This window comes from Salmo salar, chromosome 14 (assembly GCF_965601325.2).
Source record: "Salmo salar chromosome 14, fSalSal1, whole genome shotgun sequence".
In the NCBI taxonomy this organism is placed as follows: domain Eukaryota; kingdom Metazoa; phylum Chordata; class Actinopteri; order Salmoniformes; family Salmonidae; genus Salmo; species Salmo salar.
In genome coordinates this window covers 79259103-79286868 of record NC_138304.1, presented here as the reverse complement: position 1 = coordinate 79286868, position 27766 = coordinate 79259103, and the positions used below count along the sequence as shown (strand labels likewise).

Below are 27766 nucleotides of genomic sequence, written 5' to 3'. Positions count from 1 at the left end.
GTGTGTGTGTGTGTGTGTGTGTGTGATGTAAGCTCAGTTGGTAAGAGCGTGGCATTAGCAATATCATGGTTGTGGGTAGGACTGTGACGATTATGGAATTTTGAGTGACTATTCATTGTCATGCAAATAGGGCGTTGGGCCACCCCGAGCCAGAAGAGCATCAATGCACCTTGGCATAGATTTGCCAAGTGTCTGAAACTCTATTGAAAGGATGTGACATTATTCTTCCACAAGAAATTCCATAATTTAGATTTTTGTTGATGCTGGTGGAAAATGCTAAGGCGCCGCTCCAGAATCTCCCATAAGTGTTCAATTGGGTTGAGAACTGGTGACTGAGACGGCCATGGCATATGGTTTACCTCATTTTAATGCTCATCAAACCATTCAGAGACCACTCATGGGGAATGGGGGCATTGTCATCCCTGGGGATGGGGGCGTTTTCATCCAATGGGGGCATAGCCATGGTAGCCAAAATAATGGCCTGCCAAGCATTTTCATACATGACCCATGATGAAATGTTAATTGCTTAATTAACTCAGGAACCACACCTGTGTGGAAGCACCTGCTTTCAATATACTTTGTATCCGTAATTTACTCAAGTGTTTCCATTACTTTGGCAGTTACCTGTACATAGCCTTGTCCCACCAACATATTTTTCTGCATAACATCCTACCGCATGATTTTCTTCCCAACAGCCAAATTAGCAGAAGAATACATTACTCTGCAGCAGATATAAAATCACACCCCTTGACAGAGCTCCAGACTAACATTTTCTCCAGCCCATGATTTGGACGCACAATAGAATACATTTGTTATCATTCACCTTCTAAAGTAGTTTGCTGTGCTTTCGACTGTTTAATAGACTACTGAGATGGTAGGCTATTCAAGAAATAAGACGCTTCATCTAACATGTCCAAGCAGGAATGCATGGTTCAAGATATGTTGATGTGCAACCTAATCCAGTGTTTGCCTTTAATTATGAGTTGACAATAGACTATTGTTGTTATATTTTAACGGTGTTCCATAGTAATCATTAGTCCAACAGTTGCAAACAATAGTTTCTATTGGACAAATTAAGGTATGTGTAACCCTGTTTCATCCGTTTAAGAAAAGTTTTTAAACAGAATTGGCGGAATGAATATACCGCTGATCACTTGTAGACAAAGTTCACTTTAATAGCAGCCATGTTGTATTCCTTCTCGCATCTATGCACTCTCCTCCTCTCACTTTTTCCCTTCGCTTATGGAATTCAGCTGTATGTGACCAGGCAAAAAAAACTTTCCAAACCACATCATAACCACTACACACAGCCTACATCGTTGCCACCATATTTGTTAAAGTAACGTCATAGTTAACATAGCTAATGCAACTAACATGTTAGTAAACCCACTACAATCATGCAGTACAGTGTACGGTCAGTAAGCAGTTTAGCAGATACATTGTCGGTCCCCGGTGACAATATATTGGTAAAACCAAAAGCTTACCTTGACTTGGAAGAGTTCCGGTGTTATGTTGGATAGTCATAGCCAGCTAGCTGACATAGCATCCCTCTGTTTGAGCCGGGTGTTTGAGTAGGCTAAACTATCTAGCTGCATTTTCTAGCTATATAAAAGTGAAAAAGAATGATGAAATATCGCTCTCGCTTCTGTCATTTTTGAAGAAATTAATTTGTTCAAAGCTGTTCAACTATTGTCTTTCTCTCTTTTTGAGTCAACTACTCACCACATTTTATGCACTGCCGTGCTAGCTAGCTGTAGTTTATGTTTTCAGTACTAGATTAATTATCTGATCTTTTGATTGGTTGGACAACATGTCAGTTCATGCTGCAAGAGCTCTGATAGGTTGGAGGATGTCCTCCGGAAGTTGTCATAATTACTGTGTAAGTCTATGGAAGGGGGTGAGAACCATGAGCCTCCCAGGTTTTGTATTGAAGTCAATGTACCTAGAGGAGGACAGAAGCTAGATGGTGCTACACCATGGTGCTACCCTATAGAGTGCTGCTGAGGCTACTGTAGACATTCATTGCAAAACTGTTGTTTTAATCAATTATTTGGTGACGTGAATATATTTAGTTTTATAAAAAAAGGATAACTCTTTAAATGTCTCACAATTTTTATTTTTATGAAATTCACTGATGGTCCTCCCCTTCCTCCTCTGAGGAGCCTCCACTGAACATGTTACTGTACAACCACTGTGTTCCAATTTAGGCGTTTATCAGTGCCATTATCAACCCGTATAAGGGTATGAGTGTAAAGGGGTGCAACTTCTTTTTTACCATAATGGACGGTTACGCGATTATACGATAATTTTGCTAGCCATAGTTGTGGATTCAATTCCCACAGGGATCACATTCCCTTTCTTAAAATGTATGGAACATGTATGCAATCACTCTATGAATTGGCTTTGGATAAAAGCATATGCTAAGTAGCATATTATTCTGTGTGTGTTGGCTGAAGTCTCCAGCCAGTGCCCTAGTCGTCCTCTCCATCTCAATAAGAGCTATTGAGTAGCGTCTGGTCGTCCTAGGGAGGCGGGGAGCAGGTAAAAGCAGTACGGAGCAGACAGTGTAAACACATTAGCCCATGGATGGTAAAATCTCAGCGTGCAACAACGTCATTAAAGGGAATTAAAACAGCCAGGGAGATGCATTTGGAAAAGCCAGCACAATTACAAAGGGACAGGGTGGGGAGGCTGTCAGTGTTGTAACCATCTTGTTGCTCGTTGCTCTGCTCGCAATGTTCCCAATGTACCACAGCTAGAATATCTGTCAGTCAACGGGCTTCTTCGCAGATGTCATTCAGTTTTGGAGTGGAGGGAGTTGCGATTTGTCCTTGCTCGGCAGAGTAGGCCTATTCAGGTTATCACATTACCTTAGTGATATGACTACAGAATATGCAGAAGATTGACAGACTGCATTTATCTGAGGGAAAACAAACAAATATTTTCTTCAGATGTACCTAGATATGACTTTGTGTGAGGTATTCTGAGTGAATTGTCTTATTTATTATATGAAGACCAGTTCCACAATTGACTGACTTCCCACTATTACGAAGCTTTTATACGTCATTGTAATGTCTTAATCTTTTCAGTTCTGGAGGCAGGAACCATTGAGACAGCAGCTCATTGAGTCTGGTCTATTCAGTTCAGTGTGCTGACTGAATGGACCTTCATTTCAAGGGACCAATTCTCAGCTTGACTCAATCAGCAGCGACCGTTTAAAGTGCTATTGAAACCTGACATTTGAACTGAAATATATTTTGGTCAGTCCTATGAACCCCATTATGGACTTAATTGACCAATTATTTATTGAAAATAAATCTCTTTCATAATTGTTGGACATTGGATACTTTTTCACCGCTTATTTCAATAAACTTATCTGTCTATGTGAATATCTTTGCAGATTTCTTTCTGTCAAAAATATTTGATTCCCAAATTAAGAGTACCTAAAAAGGACATCTTATTAAAGAGATTCTCTGGTAATTTTGTGTACGTTTGTATACTTTTTAGCCAGTAGTCCTGAAAGGAGCACTCACGAGCCAAAAGTGGTCCCTGAAAACGGCATTCTATGACACATATGTGCAGATATGTGCACCACGTCATTGCTCTCTCTGTCTCTGCTGTGTCCACTGAGCCGTTGGGCCCGCCCTGCAACTTCATTGGATAAGGCTGGGCAGGCCTCTTGCTTGAAGTCACTCCAATGCGAGGGACTGAAGCTCACTGGGTCGAACTCAAATTGCTAGGGGGCTGGCCCACGTGGGGGGAAATATAGGGAAAATGTCGCGGCACAGCTTCAAGAAAACAGTCTCTTTCAAACTAGGGATTTTGTGGCTAATTGAGGTGAAACGGTAGTTATGCTCATAGATTATGCATGTATGAACTACACATTGACATTACATTTACATTTAAGTCATTTAGCAGACGCTCTTATCCAGAGCGACTTACAAATTGGTGGATTCACCTTATGATATCCAGTAGAACAACCACTTTACAATAGTGCATCTAAATCTTTTAAGGGGGGGGGGGGGGGGTTAGAAGGATTACTTTATCCTATCCTAGGTATTCCTTAAAGAGGTGGGGTTTCAGGTGTCTCCGGAAGGTGGTGATTGACTCCGCTGTCCTGGCGTCGTGAGGGAGCTTGTTCCACGATTGGGGTGCCAGAGCAGCGAACAGTTTTGACTGGGCTGAGCGGGAACTGTGCTTCCTCAGAGGTAGGGAGGCGAGCAGGCCAGAGGTGGATGAACGCAGTGCCCTTGTTTGGGTGTAGGGCCTGATCAGAGCCTGAAGGTACGGAGGTGCCGTTCCCCTCACAGCTCTGTAGGCAAGCACCATGGTCTTGTAGCGGATGCGAGCTTCAACAGGAAGCCAGTGGAGAGAGCGGAGGAGCGGGGTGACGTGAGAGAACTTGGGAAGGTTGAACACCAGACGGGCTGCGGCGTTCTGGATGAGTTGTAGGGGTTTAATGGCACAGGCAGGGAGCCCAGCCAACAGCGAGTTGCAGTAATCCAGACGGGAGATGACAAGTGCCTGGATTAGGACCTGCGCCGCTTCCTGTGTGAGGCAGGGTCGTACTCTGCGAAAGTTGTAGAGCATGAACCTACAGGATCGGGTCACTACCTTGATGTTAGTAGAGAACGACAGGGTGTTGTCCAGGGTCACGCCAAGGTTCTTAGCACTCTGGGAGGAGGACACAATGGAGTTGTCAACCGTGATGGCGAGATCATGGAACAGGCAGTCCTTCCCCGGGAGGAAGAGCAGCTCCGTCTTGCCGAGGTTCAGCTTGAGGTGGTGATCCGTCATCCACACTGATATGTCTGCCGGACATGCAGAGATGCGATTCGCCACCTGGTTATCAGAAGGGGGAAAGGAGAAGATTAATTGTGTGTCGTCTGCATAGCAATGATAGGAGAGACCATGTGAGGATATGACAGAGCCAAGTGACTTGGTGTATAGCGAGAATAGGAGAGGGCCTAGAACAGAGCCCTGGGGGACACCAGTGGTGAGAGCACGTGGTGCGGAGACAGATTCTCGCCACGCCACCTGGTAGGAGCGACCTGTCAGGTAGGACGCAATCCAAGCGTGGGCCGCGCCGGAGATGCCCAACTCGGAGAGGGTGGAGAGGAGGATCTGATGGTTCACCGTATCAAAGGCAGCAGATAGGTCTAGGAGGATGAGAGCAGAGGAGAGAGAGTTAGCTTTAGCAGTGGGGAGAGCCTCCGTGACACAGAGAAGAGCAGTCTCAGTTGAATGATCAGTCTTGAAACCTGACTGATTTGGATCAAGAAGGTCATTCTGAGAGAGATAGCAGGAGAGCTGGCCAAGGACGGCACGTTCAAGAGTTTTGGAGAGAAAAGAAAGAAGGGATACTGGTCTGTAGTTGTTGACTTCGGAGGGATCGAGTGTAGGTTTTTTCAGAAGGGGTGCAACTCTCGCTCTCTTGAAGACGGAAGGGACGTAGCCAGCGGTCAAGGATGAGTTGATGAGCGAGGTGAGGTAAGGGAGAAGGTCTCCGGAAATGGTCTGGAGAAGAGAGGAGGGGATAGGGTCAAGCGGGCAGGTTGTTGGGCGGCCGGCCGTCACAAGACGCGAGATTTCATCTGGAGAGAGAGGGGAGAAAGAGGTCAAAGCATAGGGTAGGGCAGTGTGAGCAGGACCAGCGGTGTCGTTTGACTTGACAAACGAGGATCGGATGTCGTCAACCTTCTTTTCAAAATGGTTGACGAAGTCATCCGCAGAGAGGGAGGAGGGGGGGAGTGGGAGGAGGATTCAGGAGGGAGGAGAAGGTGGCAAAGAGCTTCCTAGGGTTAGAGGCAGATGCTTGGAATTTAGAGTGGTAGAAAGTGGCTTTAGCAGCAGAGACAGAAGAGGAAAATGTAGAGAGGAGGGAGTGAAAGGACGCCAGGTCCGCAGGGAGGCGAGTTTTCCTCCATTTCCGCTCGGCTGCCCGGAGCCCTGTTCTGTGAGCTCGCAGTGAGTCGTCGAGCCACGGAGCAGGAGGGGAGGACCGAGCCGGCCTGGAGGATAGGGGACATAGAGAATCAAAGGATGCAGAAAGGGAGGAGAGGAGGGTTGAGGAGGCAGAATCAGGGGATAGGTTGGAGAAGGGTTGAGCAGAGGGAAGAGATGATAGGATGGAAGAGGAGAGAGTAGCGGGAGAGAGAGAGCGAAGGTTGGGACGGCGCAATACCATCCGAGTAGGGGCAGAGTGAGAAGACATGGCAGGTAGCCTAGTGGTTAGAGCGTTGGTCTAGTAACCGAAAGGTTGCAAGATCGAAAACCCGAGCTGAAGGTAAAAATCTGTCGTTCTGCCCCTGAACAAGGCAGTTTTTTCTAGGCCGTCATTGAAAATAAGAATTTGTTGTTAAATGACTTGCCTAGTTAAATAAAGGTAAAATAAATAAAACACATCCAGGCCAAAGCAGGAAGTTTAAAAAATACTTTCTTGTCGCCAAAGTACCTGAGCATGTCTTTATCAGTTATAAGCCATTCATAATACATTCGTTAGCAGTACATAAGCATTCATAGATGTAAAATGACAATAGGATGGATGATATGTTGTTCACTTTGTCACCTCACAAGATAAATGTGATGAGGACCATCTCACAGCATTAGGAGTAGGGTACTGCTGAAGGTAAGGGAGTATGAGGGATTGATTGTAAAATAACATCTTTATTTGCGCTGTCTGCTTGGATGATGTGGTTCTGTCTGTAATGCTGTATTTAGTATGACTCCAATGGCTGTGAGTAATGATGGCAATAATTTGTTCAGATCCTGCATTATCTCACTCTCTTATTCCCTCTCTCTTCTCTCCCTCTCATCTCTTTCTCTTCTGATCTTTCTTGCTCTTATTCTCTTTCTCGCTCCCTGTTTCCTCATCTCTCTCCATTTCACCTTCTTCTGCGCTCTCTCCCTCCATCTGAAAGAGACTGCCTGCGTCCTTGTAATTTGGATGTTTGATGTCATAGTAATGACAGCAGAAAGTGTGGGCTTTTGAAAAGAGCCACTATTATTTCCCCATCTTATTTTCTCTCCGTCTCTCATTATCTGTCAGTCTCACCTGGGCTGGGTTACTTGTGGATCATATAGCTCCTAAAATAATACCAGCCGAGGGATTGGGTATTCTTCTCTCTGTCCCGCCCCTCTCTTCTACTCTGAGACGCCTTGTGAATACTCTCTCTTTCTCTCTCTCTCTCTCTCTCTCTCTCTCTCTCTCTCTCTCTCTCTCTCTCTCTCTCGTTGTGTAGGGAGGAAATTGTCTGTCTATGTGATGCTTCTAATAAACCAATGTATGTTAATCGGGGTCAAAGGTCCTTTGCTAGCTACTCCCAGATTCGACCTCTCTGCCCAGATGTTCAGGTGTTCTCTCTTTCTCTCTCTCACTCTCTCGTTCTCTCTCACTCTCTCTTTCTCACTCACTCTCTCTCTCTCTCTCTCTCTTCCTCTCTCACTCTCTCTCTCACTCTTTCTCTCTTTCTCACTCTCTCTCTCTCTCTCTCTCTCTCTCTCACTCTCTCTCACACTCTCTCACACTCTCTCTCACTCTCTCTCACTCTCTCCACGGAGCAGAATGGGACTTTGTTGCCTTGTATTTTACAGCCTAATGTTCCTCTCCCCTCGAAAGGACATTGAAGAAGTGTTTCTGTTTGCAATGCAGTCGGTCATAGGCACCCTTTTACTACAGTAGCCTTGACTCACCTTCCAGGAAAAGCACAAGTGTGTGTAGAGCCAAAAGGTGGCATTGCAGAGATTCACATTACCTCATCTCTTGTGGAAGACTTTGTTGATGTTGATTTTCAGTTTATCATTCTGTATTAGATCAATTCACTGTCACTAATATAATCTGTAGTGATTTATAGTCGCAGACTCTCACTAGGCAGATGGAGAGATAGATTGAGAGAGAAAGAGGCAGGGATAGACGGAGGGTGATGGCAAGGAAAGAGGGATGATGTTGAGTGATGTCGTCTTCAATCTCTCCGCCCGTTATGCACTCTCTGTCTCTCTCTCTGTTTGTCTCTTCATCTCTGTCTCTCCTGCCCTCGCTCTCTATCAGGATTAGACATGAAGATGTATTTGTGTCTGGAAACAGGCTGTAGGCCTTAATGGAGGCACTAGTCAATAAAGATACTGTTTATCAGTGTTCTCTCTTCCTCTTTCCATCCACCTCCCTCTGTCTGGATGCATATCTAATCTGTTTCTGTGAGTTGGATATGGAAAATGACAAAGCAACAATGCTGACAGACTGACACTGTGTCAGCTGTAGTAGTTCTGGGCTCGTATTCACAAAGCATCTCAGATTTCCCCTGTCCATGTAATCTCATTCATTATGATCTAAATGGCTAAACTGATCTGAGATCAGCAGTCCTACTCTGAGAGGCTTTATGGATATGGACCTAGGCCCAGATTCACAAAACCTTCTTAAGAAGACATTTCTAGTTAACTGCAATGTTTTCCTTAGCTATAGACTTAAGAAGAAAGTTAAGCAAAGTTTCCATTCCTCAAAATGGGTCTTGGAAATTTTCTTACGGTATTTCTTGTTTCTCCTTAAGCAAAAAGTTATAACAAAAATTATATTATTGAAAAAAAAGTTTTGGGAAATTCCAAGATGGCTAAAACCTTGTCTTAAACTCAGGGCATTGAGAGAAAAAGCTCATGAAAGCAATTGAACGTGTTTAATTCACTCACAAACTTCATCTGAAAGTTTCAGTATTGATTATTTTAATCCCAAGTACACGTTTTAGAACAGTAATCTCAGTAAGAAATATGCGAACATGATTGCCTTTGCTAGCTAGATAGCTAGCTAAAACAGTTGCTGAGAAACAAGAAGATATTTGAGAAGTTCGTAAGAAAATCATTAAATCTTAAAATATTGTTGAGGAACTTCTTATTTTTCTTAAGAAGCTTCTTAAGTTTTTGCGTCGAGGTGTTTTGTGATTCTGGGCCCTGGTTAGCCGCTTGTGGAGTACTAATCACAAATGCCAGCCATGTCAGTAAAATGTGTTGGAAAGCTTTGTACCAAAGAGGAATATGGAGTCAAAGCTGGCGGGCTCTAAATGTTTGAACTTTTATTCCTACCATGTCGTTCCCATCTCTTTGTGTGGGTGGGGTGTGGGGGGTGGCCCAGATCTTTGCAGCAGCTAACCCAGTGATTCCCTTTGGAGACAAAGATGTTTCCACTAACGTCAGAGAGACTGTGTGCTCAGTGCCTACGTCACACTATGAGATGGTTTGTAGGATGGCTAGCTGAAAATAGCAACCCCTTCAGTACACATTAATACAGAAAGCTAATATGGCTGTTTGATGGTCCTCTGAAGCTCTGTGCAGGATTGGGTTGTTTACAGCTCTGAACTCTGCATTAAACTACATATAAAAAAGGATAGGCCTGTGAGCTGCTGTTGCATATTCTGCTCACAAAATGTATTTAAATGATCATGTCCTCATGTATGAAGAAGAGATGGGAGTTGCTCCTGATTCGACCAGGAAATACTTTGAGATCAGGGAAACTCTCTCACCCTAATATGCTAATTTGAGTTTTAACAACTGTCAATATAGTTAAATTATATTAAGTCTGGGGTTAGTGTAGTTTTGTGTCTCCTGACTGGCTGATCCTCTCTGCTGCTGTTCCAGATGGGATCAGTGTGACAGGCCTTCCCATCTCCAGCCCCCTGAGACAAGTCCTCAAACCCCGGGCCGAGACCAAGCCCCTGGGCAGCGAGTCCAGCAAGACAGACTACAACCACGTCAAGGTAGGACTGACACCTCTCCCCTCTCCTCCCCTCTTCTCTAAACTAAGTTCTCTTTTATTACCACAGTGAGATTTCAGCAGGAACATGTCTCTACTTATTCATTTACATAAGACTTTACTCATTTGCATTTCATGACTTCCGAAGGTTGTTTTATTTCCCTCCTTGTGTTGCTGTCTGTCTCTCAGCCCATTTTCTGATGCTGCAGATAGTTAACAAGCCTCGTGTTGTGGTAATTAGGGTGAGTGTAGCTGTTTGTTTAAAAAGCAGGGAGGGAGCTGAGGATAGACAGACAGACAGACAGACAGACAGAGAGGCTAACTGCAGCTTTTCACACATAGACAAGAAGGTACAAGGTACACAGAGTTAATGTGGCGTGTCTCTATCAGGGTGCAGCTGATCTCAATCAGTGGAGAGAACAGGCTGATGCCTTGCTGAACTACATTCTCTCTCTGTGTGTGTGTGTGTGTGTGTGTGTGTGTGTGTGTGTGTGTGTGTGTGTGTGTGTGTGTGTGTGTGTGTGTGTGTGTGTGTGTGTGTGTGTGTGTGTGTGTGTGTGTGTGTGTGTGTGTGTGTGTGTGAGACTTTGGTGTTGTAGAGTTCGTTAAGTTCTGTCTGCAGGGGTGAACCTCTCCATTGTGATTCATCACGGAGCACTTATGGTTAGCTGTACCGTACGCATGCACACCCACACACACACAACCTCCCAGCCGTGTCCAGTCGATTCCCTCTCCTAATATACATATCTCCTCTCCTTATTACATAACCTAGAAGTTTTCAGGGGGGGGGGGGGGATGTTCAGGGGAGGTGTAAAAGGAAAGCTAGGTCAAATAATAATGAATAAATATTAGGCCTGTTTCTAGCGTTTTTCATTTTCAGAATCAAACAGGTACATTACATACAAAAATAACACTTGTTCCAATAAACAGACGGAGCAACTTGTAAATAATAAATAAATAGAAAATATAGAAAATTACGTTTTACCAAAGAAATAAACAAAACAAAGAAACAAGGTGGTCTAATCAAGTAGATGCCTGTTTCTAGCTACAATCCCAGGGAAACACAACTTTCAAAGCAGTTTTGATGTCCACATTTAAAAAGAGGGATATCACAGCTTTCCAGTGCTACCATATTGATTTCTTAACTCCTAAAATTGCGCGCATGCCATCTTATAAAAAATGCAATTACAACTATTTATTTCACAACATTGTTTCACATGCTGACCCGACCGCTCATGCGCATGTTGATTTTGTCCCCCCACAGCAGACTCGATCAGGACCCGCAGGTTGAAATATCAGAACAAACTCTGAACCAACTATATTAATTTTGGGACAGGTCGAAAAGCATTCAACGTTCATGACATTCTAGCTAGCTAGCTTGCTGTTGCTAGCTAATTTGTCCTGGGATATAAACATTGGGTTGAAATGCACAAAGTCCACTACTCCGACAATTAATTCACAGATAAAAGGGTAAAGGTTTCTAGTAATCGCTCCTCCTTCAGGCTGCTTCTTCTTCTTTGGACTTTATATGGTGGTTGACAACCAACTTTAAGGTGCATTACCACTACCAACTGGTCTGGAGTGTGGACCTCAGTTCATCTTTCAGTCACTCACGTGGGTTTATGCTCCAAAAAAACCAATGAGGAGATGGGAGAGGCAGCACGTCAATCGTCACAAATAGAACCAAGTTCTATTTTAGCGCCTGGCTACGCAGACGCGCACGAGCAGTGTTCGGTGCAATGATTGAATAGCATGTATGTGTACATTTATTTTGCAACGCTCGCGCACGCGGTCAGCATATCACTGACGCCTGATCGAACCCATTACACATAGAGAATCTATACAGGAGGAAGAATCTCATTCTTAATTCCCTTATGCTGTAAATATGAAGCTGTCCGTTCCATCAGTCGGCTGGTGGAGCTTGTTAAGAACAGTGTAGAGAATGACAGACAGGCAGCTCAGAGTCTCAGTGCAGATTATGTTGTTTTGGCAGTTTAGCTGCAGAGGTAATCCCAGAACTGACCAATTACACATAATGTGGGAACATTGCCATAACATCCTGTGTGTGCGTGTGTATTTGTGAAGCGGTATGGATAAGGGGTGATTTGCACATAAATCGAAACTCTCCTGCTGGTTAGACTGAACCTCCTGAATGTTAATGAATGTTTCCCCTACCTGTGTTTGACTATGTATGTACGGTGCTATATGGATTCATATTTCCTGAGGCATCTGACTCGTCGTTTTGCTGCAACATTGTTTTTCATCTGACTCACGCTCTAGATTTGTACTTAGCTGGCCTACTGGTTCTAGTGGAGGTCATGCATAATATCACTCATATCATAGTGTCTGCCCACTATTTCTTAATTAAAACAACAACTAAAACCTATATTGATGGCTTTTCTTGTCCGTTTTTGCTCATATTAAATGTACTTTCTATTGAAAGCCATGATTTCATAATGACATATCTCATGGATTCTGTATGCAGCTGAAATGCCTTGTTATGTGCACAGACTGGGTCAACCAACTTATGTGCCCACGCTGTAGTTCTGCTTCACAGATGATGTTTTGTCTTAGCCTTCACAGTGATGTGTTTGATAAGCTTGTACTTTCATCCACCTTCCTGCTTGTGTGTGTATGTGTTGTAACCTACCTTTCCCCACCTCCATGCTGATCAGGCTGCCTGTCCAATAGGAACCAGTGATATTTCCCTCTGAGCCACCTGGTGAACTTTCCTATTCCTTCTCATTATGATATTTCTACTCCGTGCTTCTGCATTTGTTACAGTAGTTAGCTACACATCCCAGCCTGCCTGGAAATGCCACAGGAATACATGGGGGGTGAACGTGTGTGTGTGTGTGTGTGTGTGTGTGTGTGTGTGTGTGTGTGTGTGTGTGTGTGTGTGTGTGTGTGTGTGTGTGTGTGTGTGTGTGTGTGTGTGTGTGTGTGTGTGTGTGTGTGTGTGTGTGTGTGTGTGTGTGTGTGTGTGTGTGTGTGTGTGTGTGTGTGTGTGTGTGTGTGTGGCGCGTGTCTGTGTCTGTGTGCGCGTGTCTGTGTGTGTGTGCGCGTGTCTGTGTCTGTGTGCGCGTGTCTGTGTCTGTGTGCGCGTGTCTGTGTCTGTGTGCGCGTGTCTGTGTCTGTGTGCGCGTGTCTGTGTGCGTGTGTCTGTGTGCACGTGTCTGTGTGCGCGTGTGTGTGCACGTGTCTGTGTGCACGTGTCTCTGTGTGTGTGCGCGTGTCTGTCTGTGTCTGTGCGCGTGTATGTGTGTGTGTGTGTGAGCAGTTGTTGGCATGCGTGCATATTATGCTCGGCGATTCCCAGGAAATGCTCTGCCTTTCTTCCTGTCTATTTTCACTCTGTCTTTTCCCTGAGGTCTTGCCGTGTGTGGTATGTTGTGTCTGTGTGCAGTGCACATTTGTGTTTGTTTGGTAGTGTTTGCGTATGTTTGTGTGTCAGTGTTGCTCTGTATCATCTCTCTAGTGTCTCTCTTACCTGCACATGTTTGTGTGACTCACAGGTAGTACCGGAAGAGAATAGTGTGCGGATAGGACACTCCACTATCATATGGGGAGGTAGGTTAGAGAGAGAGGTTCGAGTGTCAGGCCTGGGGAGGAGAACAGGGGAGTAGAGAGAAGTCTATAAACCCACTGGTCTTTATGATTGGGGATAACTCACTCATCGGGGGTGACATGCTCATTCATTTACCCTCCTGAACCTAGCTCCCTTTTGTCTGATGACTCAAACTGAATTCTTCTGCTCCTCTGTTGTTCGCTAGATACTTCAGTCTGAGACTGCCGTCGTTGAAGTAGTTTCTGGTGACGTCAAATTGAGGGGTGTTGTACAAAACAAAGTCATCAGAGTTTGGATCGTCTCTAACCAATTGGAGTATCAAAGCCAATGGCGTATTTTCAAAACTCCGCTTTATCCACGTGTGTTCTGGCTCTGGCCCAACCCATCGCTTTCTGGAAACCGATCAGAGTGGTTAGAATGTGTTTGCATTCTAGAAATCGTTGGGGAGGGACTCAAATCCAGAAATCCATCTGTAAATAGCCCATCCAACTACCTCATCCCCATACTGTATTTATTTATTTATCTTGCTCTTTTGCACCCCAGTATCTCTACTTGCACATTCATCTTCTGCACATCTACCATTCCAGTGTTTAATTTCTATATTGTAATTACTTTGCCACCATGGCCTATTTTTTGCCTTACCTCCCTTATCCTACCTCATTTGCACACACTGTATATAGACTTTTTCTACTTTCTACTTATTGACTGTGTTTGTTTATTCCATGTGTAACTCTGTGTTGTTGTATGTGTCGAAATGCTTTGCTTTATCTTGGCCAGGTTGCTGTTGTAAATGAGAACTTGTTCTCAACTGGCCTACCTGGTTAAATAAAGGTGAAATAAAATGAATAGAAAAACTAGGGAGGGAGACTGGGAGGTGGGGAAAGCACAATTGAATTCGTATTCTTATATTTGGGTTTAGACAAGTCTCAAATCAAATTGTATTATTCACATGTGCCGAATACAACAGGTGTAGAGTTTACAGTGAAGTGCTTACTTACAAGCCCTTAACCAACAATGCAGTTGAAAAAAATATGAGTAAGAATAAGAAATAAAAGGAACAAGTAATTAAAGAGCAGTGGTAAAATAACAATAGCGAGACTATATACAGGGGGTACTGGTACAGAGTCAATGTGCGGGGGCATGGCCCTGATGCCAGTTGCCCTAAGTCATGAGTTTACCTTGTGACGTTAGACTCTTGAGATCAAATGTGGTATTCCACAGGATCAATTTCTGGACCTCTATTCTAATTTACATGAATGATCTTTACTAAATAAATGCATAAAATAAAGTCCAACCTTAAAGTGGCTGTGGGAAGTGACTGTTGTTATTTTGGGGCTGGATGTAGATGTTGGGAGGTAGGGCTTTGTGTCTGTTCAGGGGTTTTGACTAGGTGGTATACAGCTCCAACTGGAAGGGACTTTTTCGTAGCAGGTTAGGAGAATTAACAAAGCAGGTTTGGAGAAGTAACGTAGCAGGTTTGGAGAATTAGTCATTTAACAGGTGTTGCTATAGTCATTTAACAGGCGGTGCTATAGTCATTTAAAAGGTGGTGCTATAGTCATTTCTAACAGGTGGTGCTATAGTCATTTTTAACAGGTGGTGCTATAGTCATTTAACAGGTGGTGCTATAATCACTTAACAGGTGGTGCTATAGTCATTTAACAGATGGTGCATAGTCATGTAACAGGTTCATTTAACAGGTGGTGCTATAGTCATTTAACAGGTGGTGCTATAGTCATTTAACAGGTGGTGCTATAGTCATTTAACAGGCGGTGCTATAGTCATTTAAAAGGTGGTGCTATAGTCATTTTTAACAGGTGGCGCTATAGTCATTTAACAGGTGGCCCTATAGTCATTTAACAGGCGGTGCTATAGTCATTTTTAACAGGTGGTGCTATAGTCATTTTTAACAGGTGGCGCTATAGTCATTTAACAGGTGGCGCTATAGTCATTTAACAGGTGGCGCTATAGTCATTTAACAGGTGGTGCTATAGTCATTTTTAACAGGTGGCGCTATAGTCATTTAACAGGTGGCGCTATAGTCATTTAACAGGTGGCGCTGTAGTCATTTAACAGGTGGCGCTATAGTCATTTAACAGGTGGCGCTATAGTCATTTAACAGGTGGCGCTATAGTCATTTAACAGGTGGCGCTATAGTCATGTAACAGGTGGCGCTATAATCATTTAACATGTGAACAGGTGGCGCTATAGTCATTTAACAGGTGGTGCTATAATCATTTAACATGTGAACAGGTGGCGCTATAGTCATTTAACAGGTGGTGCTATAATCATTTAACATGTGAACAGGTGGCGCTATAGTCATTTAACAGGTGGTGCTATAATCATTTAACATGTGAACAGGTGGCGCTATAGTCATTTACCAGGTGGTGCTATAATCATGTAACATGTGAACAGGTGGTGCTATAGTCATTTAACAGGTGGCGCTATAGTCATTTAACAGGTGGTGCTATAATCATTTAACATGTGAACAGGTGGCGCTATAGTCATTTAACAGGTGGTGCTATAATCATTTAACATGTGAACAGGTGGCGCTATAGTCATTTACCAGGTGGTGCTATAATCATGTAACATGTGAACAGGTGGTGCTATAGTCATTTAACAGGTGGTGCAATAGTCATTTAACAGGTGGTGCTATAATCATTTAACATGTGAACAGGTGGCACTATAGTCATTTAACAGGTGGTGCTATAATAATTTAACAGGTGGTGCTATAGTCATTTAACAAGTGGTGTAGTGCTATAGTCATTTAACAGGTGGTGCTATAGTCATTTAACAGGTGGCGCTATAGTCATTTAATAGGTGGTGCTATAGTCATTTAAAAGGTGGCGCTATAGTCATTTAACAGGTGGCGCTATAGTCATTTAACAGGTGGCGCTATAGTCATTTAACAGGTGGCGCTATAGTCATTTAACAGGTGGTGCTATAATCATTTAACATGTGAACAGGTGGCGCTATAGTCATTTAACAGGTGGCGCTATAGTCATTTAACAGGTGGCGCTATAGTCATTTAACGTGTGAACAGGTGGCGCTACAGTCATTTAACAGGTGGCGCTACAGTCATTTAACAGGTGGCGCTATAGTCATTTAACAGGTGGTGCTATAATCATTTAACATGTGAACAGGTGGTGCTATAGTCATTTAACAGGTGGCGCTATAGTCATTTAACAGGTGGTGCTATAATCATTTAACATGTGAACAGGTGGCGCTATAGTCATTTAACAGGTGGCGCTATAGTCATTTAACAGGTGGCGCTATAGTCATTTAACATGTGAACAGGTGGCGCTATAGTCATTTAACAGGTGAACAGGTGGTGCTATAGTCATTTATGATCGGATATTGAAAACCACCAACTCCGTGCAGATCAGTAGCGGTGCGTGGGTAAAATCATTGGGGAAGCCAAGCCAGGGGGAAAAATAGCCATATTACAATCTGTGTTGTTAATAATTGCGTTGTTTGCTCTATAACCTGTTAGTTTATCTGCCTTGACACCGTGATATATAGGCCTAAGGCTGAGACAATAAGAAGACACCATGGCAGAATAAATTCAATCACACCTTTGTTTCATCACAAAACCAGAGAGCGAAGTTATTTGTTGTTGTCCTAGGCTACCTGGCCAAAATTCTTCCTCGCTATCCTAAATTCCTTTCATGGGCAATGATGAGCCAGCGAGCTAGTTAACGTTAGTCTTCTACATCTAGCTACTTCCATTCTCTCAGGCCAGGGGCTCAATGTATGAATTTATGGTTGGATCAGAATTGTTGTTATAATCATTGGCCAGTATGGAGAATTAAGTAAAACCACAAGTCCAAATCCCTATCTCCATCCATGGTTGATTTAGGAAAGGGACAATTCCCTTGACACTTTTTTACTCGCTAGCTTCCCTTGCGTTCAATGCTACGGGCGGCAACAATGTCATACTCTTTCTGACCAGAAAAATGGCCATTAAGATGAAGATATTAAATATGTTGTATCCCCTCTACTTCCATTCATATTGTATTGGCAGAAACTTTAACTTTCCATGAATTGATGAATCCATTCACCACCACCTCTCTCCATATCCCCGTCCCCTCCCATCTCTCTCAAAGTCCTATGTAAGCATTTTCTTAATGAAAGACAGTGGCCTTCCCTGGCCCGTGCTGAGAGAGAGAGAGATCAGTGTTGTCATCCTCAGACTCGGCTGTAGAGGTGGCTAGCTGCCACAGAAGTAGAGTTACAGTTAAAGAACAGAGTAGAGCAGGGGGACGGAGGCTAGGGGCTCTGTGGATCTAATGTCATCCAGGGAGTTGAAACCGGTTGGCTGCTTGAGGGGGGGGTGGACGACAGGGCAGCTGGTTGCTATTTTTTCCCCTCTCCACTCTCCCCCCTACCATCTTTCCCTCCCTCCTTGGTGCTGACGTGAGACCAGCTCAGCCCACACGTTCAGACCCAGCCCACTGATAGAGGCAGTTTAACTGCAGCTTATATCTGCTGCCTGCTGGCATAACTGTAAAACTCTCCCAGTGTGAAACTCTCCCAGTGTGAAACTCTCCCAGTGTGAAAGTCTCCCAGTGTGAAAGTCTCCCAGTGTGAAAGTCTCCCAGTGTGAAAGTCTCCCAGTGTGAAAGTCTCCCAGTGTAAAAGTCTCCCAGTGTAAAAGTCTCCCAGTGTAAAAGTCTCCCAGTGTAAAAACATTTGTTTTCAGCGTTTTGTTGTTTACCATTAGGCCTAGCTACAGTAACTCTGAGAGAGTGTACTGCGCCATCCATGGACAAAACCCCCACAAAACATACACAGCAAAACAAACAGGGGATCAGGAACTGGTTAGTGCACTTGTTTTGCTATTCCGTTATTCTGATCGCGACCATCGCTGTGTTCCGATCATCACTCAGACTGTTAAGAAATACTCCTATAGCACAGTTGTCTTTGCGTTAGATATGATCGTTTTCCCCAAAGTAGTAGAGATCCATTCTGATCAAACAGCACAGTAGTTCTATGTTCCATATGAAGTATGGATGCCAATGTGAGTCTCATGTTTCATTTGCAATAACCCGTCTGCATCAGGAACTGAACTACAGAATCACATAAAGGCTTTAACAAGCTACAGAGAAGGATCTATGTTTTCTTGAAGAACTGAGATTCTCATTACTTTCATAAGGTGTTTGAGCAAGTAGAGCTAGCTTATTGTACCTGTTTGTGTTTTTAGTTGACATCTACAGTGCGACTTGCAAAGGCATGCGCAGACACGCACGGACACACACACACACACACACGCATACACAGAGACCCAGTGCAGTGCTGAGTCAGCACCTCTTTTGAAGTGTGGCGTCATTGACAGTAGGCTCGGGGGGGGGGGTCTGCTGCTGCTCTCCTGTGGATCAACTCTCATACATCTCATGCAAAGTTTCTTTGCTCCCCTCTCCCCCCCATCCGTTGATGATGATGTTTGTGTTTCTATCTCTCCGTTGAACATCCAGAGAGAAGTGGATGAGGTAATCAGAAGATACAAATGTGCTCAGTCTGTGGTCCTTTGTGGACATATTCACAGACATAGAATACATCTCACCATCTCCCTGTGAGTTTGTCTGAGGAAGATACAAAACGTGCGCGCACACACACACACACACGCACATACGCCCTCCGACTGAGGGTGGAAAGGGGAGGTGCAACCTTTCATGGCGAATAAAGCATACATTTTAATGAGCATGTGCATACCAGACTTCACACAATGTTCTAAATCACCTTATACCGGGTTACGGCAAGCCGCTGGTGTTATTTCCAAAAATCCAATTATATCTCTCTCTCTATTCTTCCCTATCGCTATTCATGTGATACCGTTGCTAACCTTTGTGAACAGTCTGAGGCTATGCCGAACTTAATCATTGTATAGTTCCTCTTGAAAGGCCATTTCTCACAATGAAGTGCTTTCATAGCTGACTAGTAGATAATGGGAAAGTCCCCTGATTTTCTCTCTCTGACAGAGATATTGTATAATGTAACCAGGGTCAGGTCAGTAGAGATCATTGGAATTGGGTGTTCTTTAATTGTTGCTGTTTCTATTGTCCAACCCCGCTACTTCTGTAGATTGTATGATTTTGACAGCTTCCCCAGTCGGCATTGGTAAGCTTGGTGAAAGTTCGTAAGCTTTGAATTCATGAGCCAGCTGTTAAGAGCGATGGATTGAGAGAAGGATGGATGGATGGATGGATGGATAGAGAGTGAGGAGGATAATTACGTTGACGATAATTGAGCAATCAGGTGGCATCATCAGAAGCTCCTCTCCTCTCCTCTGGCTGTGTGCCAACAACTGTATTCCTCTAATCTGTTCACCTTACCGCTGTGTTTAATTCCCTTTCATCTAACTGCTGCCAGCTTTATGCCAGCCCTGCTGGTGGGATTGACACCTCAGAGGTAGGTTTGGGCGGTATACCGTTTATCAGGGTATTTGGAAATAGCCACGGGATGTTTTTTCAATACCGTCAATACCATTGAAAATATTTATTTGACACATTTCATTTTTTTCTACATTTGAATATGTATAGATACTTTGACGTTGCCCCGAGCAGCACCACAGATATTGAGATGAGCAAGATGCAAGACTTGGCTCTCACAAAGTCACACACAGTATCTGCGCATGCGCATGTGTTCACTTCACAGTTGAGCCTCGTGCTTCAACGCTCTTAGTTGTTGCGGAAATTGACCCACTATGCTGTTTACTTTCTGCATCTACGTCATATAGCTGAGTCTACCTTTATAAATACCTGCAGTCAACTCGTGTAATACGCTAGGAGTTAAAGAAGATTTCATTCTTCATTTCACCTCTCACATAATGCTTCATTATGAAGCCAACCGGTAGTCCCCAGTCACATGGTGTTTGTTTACAAGCACACAATGACAAGAGACCAGAGCCTTGTGAGTCTCTCACTGTTGTGCAGCACACACCAGGTGATCTTGTTACAGCATGGAAATCACAACTAAATGTTTGCCAGCTAGATATCTTATAACTATTAAGTGAACTGTCTAAAATGTGCTAAATGCTCTGCAGTTGTTCATTTGGTTTGCTAACGTAGTAGCTAGTTATCTACAGTAGCTAAGTGGTTAGCTTCTTGCGATCAAGCTCCTCTTGGTAACAGCAGAGAATCCCCTCCTGGATCAACAGCATTGCTGTCTCATATTTGTTTTGTTCGTGCAGAAAACTGAGTAGCAATTTTTAGTTACTTGTATAACTTTATTAGCTGGGATGTCTGCAAATAATGTATATAAGGGACTATATGAAATGTTTGCATGTGTTTGTTAGCATTTAGCTAGCATTCGGCTATGGGATTTTATATGTACTTGTTAACATTGCTAACTTTAGAATTGAAAATAGCGAACCTTGCGTTCAGTGCCGGTACTACCGAATATCCCGGGATGACACAAGGTCGGTATAAAGGTATAACAATATGGACACCGCCCAAGCCTACTCAGAGAAAACGCTAACTGGGTCCTGTTCAAGAGGCAAGCAACGGGTAAAAAACAACTACTAAACAGCTAAAAACACAAACCTGTACAATAAAAACATACTTTTTGTATTCTGTTATGAAACTTTTTTTGTACGAAGAGAGGGAGAGAGAGAGGGGGAGAAAGAGGTGGAGAGAGAGGGAGAGAGAGAGAGGGGGAGAAAGAGGTGGAGAGGGAGAGAGAGAGAGGGGGAGAAAGAGGTGGAGAGAGAGAGAGGGAGAGAGAGGGGGAGAAAGAGATGGAGAGAGAGAGGGAGAGAGAGAGGGAGAAAGAGGTGGAGAGGGAGAGAGAGAGAGGGGGAGAAAGAGATGGAGAGAGAGGGGGAGAAAGAGGTTGAGAGGGAGAGAGAGAGAGGGGGAGAAAGAGGTGGAGAGAGAGAGAGGGAGAGAGAGGGGGAGAAAGAGATGGAGAGAGAGAGGGAGAAAGAGGTGGAGAGGGAGAGAGAGAGGGGGAGAAAGAGGCGGAGAGAGAGAGAGGGGGAGAGAGAGGGGGGGAGAAAGAGATGGAGAGAGAGAGGGGGAGAAAGAGGTGGAGAGGGAGAGAGAGAGGTGAAGAGAGAGGGGGAGAAAGAGGTGGAAAGAGAGAGGGGGAGAGAGAGAGGGGGAGAAAGAGATGGAGAGAGAGAGGGGGAGAAAGAGGTGGAGAGAGAGAGAGGGAGAGAGAGGGGGAGAAAGAGATGGAGAGAGAGAGAGGGAGAGAGAGGGGGAGAAAGAGGTGGAGAGGGAGAGAGAGAGAGGGGGAGAAAGAGGTGGAGAGAGAGAGGGAGAGAGAGGGGGAGAAAGAGATGGAGAGGGAGAGAGAGAGGGGGAGAAAGAGGCGGAGAGAGAGAGAGAGGGGGAGAAAGAGATGGAGAGGGAGAGAGAGAGGGGGAGAAAGAGGTGGAGAGGGAGAGAGAGAGGTGAAGAGAGAGGGGGAGAAAGAGGTGGAGAGAGAGAGAGGGGGAGAGAGAAAGAGGTGGAGAGGGAGAGAGAGAGGTGAAGAGAGAGGGGGAGAAAGAGGTGGAGAGAGAGAGAGGGGGAGAGAGAGAGGGGGAGAAAGAGATGGAGAGAGAGGGGGAGAAAGAGGTGGAGAGGGAGAGAGAGAGGTGAAGAGAGAGGGGGAGAAAGAGGTGGAGAGAGAGAGAGGGTAGAGAGAGAGGGGGAGAAAGAGATGGAGAGAGAGAGGGGGAGAAAGAGGTGGAGAGGGAGAGAGAGAGGTGAAGAGAGAGAGGGAGAAAGAGGCGGAGAGAGAGAGAGGGGGAGAGAGAGGGGGAGAAAGAGATGGAGAGAGAGAGGGGGAGAAAGAGGTGGAGATGTACCAGAGGTAGTATGTGATGATGTGGTGTCCTATAGGGCGCAGTATGATGACAAGACCCTCTGGTCTCAGTCTAAGGTGTGTGTGGTGTGTGACTCACACAGACTAGAGACTAGAAAGAGCAGGCCTCGTTCCCTCCCAGGCACACAGCTTGTTATACCTGTCTCTCTGGGTCCACAGAACACTGCATCATCTAGCTCTTTTCTCTTCTTTCACTCCGACTCCCTGTAGAGGCTGAGCAGGGGAATCTGCTGTTCTTTTCTTCTCTCTCTCTCTTTCCCGCTCTCTTTCTCTCGCCTCTCTTCTGTTTCCACAGGTATGAGTTTGATGAGCCGTGAATGTAATTATTCATCTCTATTAGAAGCTGGTCTCTCTTTCCGGTGTTAATGCTGTGATTAGAACATCACATCATTATTGTGAAGGTTGCGCAAAATGTGAGTTTGTAAGTGTGTCTAATTTTCTATTTCTAGTGCTGTTTTGTCTTGTGAATGATACCCGGCCCAGTAGGGATGGACTCATAGATAAGTCATAAAAATGAAACTTGTAAGATGTGCTTGTTACGGGGGTGTAAATATGAGAGCTAGTTGTTAATGTGGGCACTTTATTCCCTGAGAGAGCCAAGCAGCCAGCCATAGAAGGATGGGGATAAGGAGAGTTGGAAGGAGAGTGTGTGTATATATATATATATGTGTGTGTGTGTGTGTGTGTGTATATATATATATATATATCTATATGTATGTAGGTAGGTAGGTAGGTAGGTAGGTAGGTAGGTAGGTAGGTAGGTAGGTAGGTAGATTCGTTTTTTTTTTGTGCTTCTAGACTCACATGTAAACGCACACAAACACCCCTTGACACCAGTGTAACCTCACTGTGATCAGCCGTTATAGAGTGGGGTGTCCGAGGCCTTAGTCTCACCCCTCTGGCAGTGACCTGATGATTCAGTGAGCTGTGTGCGTGCGCTCCTGGAACAGCTTATCCAGGAGACAGAGGAGGAGAATAAGGGCCATACATCATCCCCCTGACGACCTGTCTGTCCCTCACTGCCCCGTCAGCACTTACTGGATCGCTCTGCTCTGCCTCTATAGTTACACTGCAGGCCCCCTTCTGGTATTACACTGACCTTCCCTGCCACACAGCACTGTGTGTGTGCCTCACAGCCATTAAACAGGCAAGAAAAGGAAAAACCCTATGTGGGTCCCTCAAGGGGTCCCACAAGGATCCATGTTGGGCCCACTTTACTTTTGACTTGCCCTCTGTATGTCTGAATGTAAAAGGCTCGAGTACAAACTAGTGCACTAGGCCTATATAGGGAGGTACACTGGCATTTCATATGCAATCAGGATGTTATTATTCTCTGTTGGAACACACAATGGCTCTAAATCCTCCACTGCAGCACAACCCATCAGTGGAACTGTGAATATTGCCCTGGACGTCTTTAAGTTATACATGAGATTCATGGACTATTGCATTGGGGGAACCAAAGCAAACTAGAACCAGGCATCACACAGTATCTCAGGGATCAAATCTGCCCGAAACACTCCTGGTAAGAGATTCTGCATTGATTAGATCCGCATTGCCATGGAAACATCTGCATTCATTTAAATGGGATGTTTTGAGAGAGATTGGACCAGCTCAGACAGACCCAGTGGTGATGGTGAATGTATACTATTGTTGAATGTTAAAAGTTAGTATAAATTATATATATTCACATATGAACTCAGAGAGCAACACACCCACTTTAAATATACTTTATTTGGATCCACAATGAAACATTGTGAATGCAAAGGGGTTTGGATAGTTTAGGAACCCTGTCTGTGGTTCGGTGTGTGTTTCAGTATCTGTGTACACTTCAATGTGCCGTGTATCTGAGTGGCTGTGTGTTGAAGTGACGTGTAGAGGTGGGGGAAGCAGTGTGTGTGATGTGTTAGTCAGGAGATAACTAATCACTGATCTGAGAGCAGCAGGCCCCAACTGGACAACACCAGGGTGATTAGATTTAATGTATCAGCTCTGTTACCTCTGGCTGGCTGGTTCAGCAGAGCTGGTCCTAACCTGATTTCATATGGTCACATCTGCCAGGTGTGTGCGCAAGTGGGGGGTGGGGAGAGGTGGGGAATGGGAGGAGAGCTGACGGGAGAACAGGAAAACAGGCGAGGGAGGGAGAGTAAGGGGAACTAGAGGGAGGGAGAGTGAGGGGAACTAGAGGGATGGAGAGTGAGGGGAACTAGAGGGAGGGAGAGTGAGGGGAACTAGAGGGAGGGAGAGTGAGGGGAACTAGAGGGAGGGAGAGTAAGGGGAACTAGAGGGAGGGAGAGTGAGGGGAACTAGAGGGAGGGAGAGTGAGGGGAACTAGAGGGATGGAGAGTGAGGGGAACTAGAGGGATGGAGAGTGAGGGGAACTAGAGGGATGGAGAGTGAGGGGAACTAGAGGGAGGGAGAGTGAGGGGAACTAGAGGGAGGGAGAGTGAGGGGAACTAGAGGGATGGAGAGTGAGGGGAACTAGAGGGATGGAGAGTGAGGGGAACTAGAGGGATGGAGAGTAAGGGGAACTAGAGGGAGGGAGAGTGAGGGGAACTAGAGGGATGGAGAGTGAGGGGAACTAGAGGGAGGGAGAGTGAGGGGAACTAGAGGGATGGAGAGTGAGGGGAACTAGAGGGAGGGAGAGTGAGGGGAACTAGAGGGAGGGAGAGTGAGGGGAACTAGAGGGAGGGAGAGTGAGGGGAACTAGAGGGATGGAGAGTGAGGGGAACTAGAGGGATGGAGAGTGAGGGGAACTAGAGGGAGGGAGAGTGAGGGGAACTAGAGGGAGGGAGAGTGAGGGGAACTAGAGGGAGGGAGAGTGAGGGGAACTAGAGGGATGGAGAGTGAGGGGAACTAGAGGGATGGAGAGTGAGGGATACTAGAGGGAGGGAGAGTGAGGGGAACTAGAGGGAGGCAGAGTGAGGGATACTAGAGGGAGGGAGAGTGAGGGGAACTAGAGGGAGGCAGAGTGAGGGGAACTAGAGGGAGGGAGAGTGAGGGGAACTAGAGGGAGGGAGAGTGAGTGAGGGGAACTAGAGGGAGGGAGAGTGAGGGGAACTAGAGGGAGGGAGAGTGAGGGGAACTAGAGGGATGGAGAGTGAGGGGAACTAGAGGGATGGAGAGTGAGGGGAACTAGAGGGAGGGAGAGTGAGGGGAACTAGGGGGAGGGACAGTGAGGGGAACTAGAGTGAGGGGAACTAGAGGGAGGGAGAGTGAGGGGAACTAGAGGGAGGGAGAGTGAGGGGAACTAGAGGGAGGGAGAGTGAGGGGAACTAGAGGGATGGAGAGTGAGGGGAACTAGAGGGATGGAGAGTAAGGGGAACTAGAGGGAGGGAGAGTGAGGGGAACTAGAGGGAGGGAGAGTGAGGGGAACTAGAGGGATGGAGAGTGAGGGGAACTAGAGGGAGGGAGAGTGAGGGGAACTAGAGGGAGGGAGAGTGAGGGGAACTAGAGGGAGGGAGAGTGAGGGGAACTAGAGGGAGGGACAGTGAGGGGAACTAGAGGGAGGGAGAGTGAGGGGAACTAGAGGGAGGCAGAATGAGGGATACTAGAGGGAGGGAGAGTGAGGGAAACTAGAGGGAGGCAGAGTGAGGGAAACTAGAGGGAGGCAGAGTGAGGGAAACTAGAGGGAGGGAGAGTGAGGGAAACTAGAGGGAGGGAGAGTGAGGGAAACTAGAGGGAGGGACAGTGAGGGGAACTAGAGGGAGGGACAGTGAGGGGAACTAGAGGGAGGGAGAGTGAGGGGAACTAGAGGGAGGGAGAGTGAGGGAAACTAGAGGGAGGGAGAGTGAGGGGAACTAGAGGGAGGGAGAGTGAGGGAAACTAGAGGGAGGGAGAGTGAGGGGAACTAGAGGGATGGAGAGTGAGGGGAACTAGAGGGAGGGAGAGTGAGGGGAACTAGAGGGAGGGAGAGTGAGGGGAACTAGAGGGAGGGAGAGTGAGGGGAACTAGAGGGAGGGAGAGTGAGGGGAACTAGAGGGAGGGAGAGTGAGGGGAACTAGAGGGAGGGAGAGTGAGGGGAACTAGAGGGAGGGAGAGTGAGGGGATCTAGAGGGATGGAGAGTGAGGGGAACTAGAGGGATGGAGAGTGAGGGGAACTAGAGGGAGGGAGAGTGAGGGGATCTAGAGGGATGGAGAGTGAGGGGAACTAGAGGGATGGAGAGTGAGGGGAACTAGAGGGAGGGAAACTAGAGGGAGGGAGAGTGAGGGGAACTAGAGGGAGGGAGAGTGAGGGGAACTAGAGGGAGGGAGAGTGAGGGGAACTAGAGGGAGGGAGAGTAAGGGGAACTAGAGGGAGGGAGAGTGAGGGGATCTAGAGGGATGGAGAGTGAGGGGAACTAGAGGGAGGGAGAGTGAGGGGAACTAGAGGGAGGGAGAGTGAGGGGATCTAGAGGGATGGAGAGTGAGGGGAACTAGAGGGAAGGAGAGTGAGGGGAACTAGAGGGAGGGAGAGTGAGGGGAACTAGAGGGAGGGAGAGTGAGGGGAACTAGAGGGAGGGAGAGTGAGGGGAACTAGAGGGAGGGAGAGTGAGGGGAACTAGAGGGAGGGAGAGTGAGGGGAACTAGAGGGAGGGAGAGTGAGGGGAACTAGAGGGAGGGAGAGTGAGGGGAACTAGAGGGAGGGAGAGTGAGGGGAACTAGAGGGAGGGAGAGTGAGGGGAACTAGGGGGAGGGAGAGTGAGGGGAACTAGAGGGAGGGAGAGTGAGGGGAACTAGAGGGAGGGAGAGTGAGGGGAACTAGAGGGAGGGAGAGTGAGGGGAACTAGAGGGAGGGAGAGTGAGGGGAACTAGAGGGAGGGAGAGTGAGGGGAACTAGAGGGAGGGAGAGTGAGGGGAACTAGAGGGAGGGAGAGTGAGGGGAACTAGGGGGATGGAGAGTGAGGGGAACTAGAGGGATGGAGAGTGAGGGGAACTAGAGGGAGGGAGAGTGAGGGGAACTAGAGGGAGGGAGAGTGAGGGGAACTAGAGGGATGGAGAGTGAGGGGAGCTAGAGGGATGGAGAGTGAGGGGAACTAGAGGGAAGGAGAGTGAGGGGAACTAGAGGGATGGAGAGTGAGGGGAACTAGAGGGATGGAGAGTGAGGGGAACTAGAGGGAGGGAGAGTGAGGGGAACTAGAGGGAGGGAGAGTGAGGGGAACTAGAGGGAAGGAGAGTGAGGGGAACTAGAGGGAGGGAGAGTGAGGGGAACTAGAGGGAGGGAGAGTGAGGGGAACTAGAGGGAGGGAGAGTGAGGGGAACTAGAGGGAGGGAGAGTGAGGGGAACTAGAGGGAGGGAGAGTGAGGGGAACTAGAGGGAGGGAGAGTGAGGGGAACTAGAGGGAGGGAGAGTGAGGGGAACTAGAGGGAGGGAGAGTGAGGGGAACTAGAGGGAGGGAGAGTGAGGGGAACTAGAGGGAGGGAGAGTGAGGGGAACTAGAGGGATGGAGAGTGAGGGGAACTAGAGGGATGGAGAGTGAGGGGAACTAGAGGGAAGGAGAGTGAGTGGAACTAGAGGGATGGAGAGTGAGGGGAACTAGAGGGATGGAGAGTGAGGGGAACTAGAGGGAGGGAGAGTGAGGGGAACTAGAGGGATGGAGAGTGAGGGGAACTAGAGGGAGGGAGAGTGAGGGGAACTAGAGGGAGGGAGAGTGAGGGGAACTAGAGGGATGGAG

General features: G+C 46.3%; 1 protein-coding gene across 3 annotated transcripts in view; it reads left to right on the top strand.

Annotated features, from left to right (window-relative positions):
* The window catches only part of LOC106570238 (trafficking protein particle complex subunit 9), a 398200-nt gene that overhangs the window by 143031 nt on the left and 227403 nt on the right, over positions 1-27766 (top strand). For all 3 annotated transcript variants that reach the window (XM_045694753.2, XM_045694752.2, XM_082961201.1), the window contains one exon: positions 9622-9740. In XM_045694753.2, coding sequence (XP_045550709.1) covers positions 9622-9740 — 119 coding nt within the window. The remainder of the gene's footprint in view (positions 1-9621; positions 9741-27766) is intronic.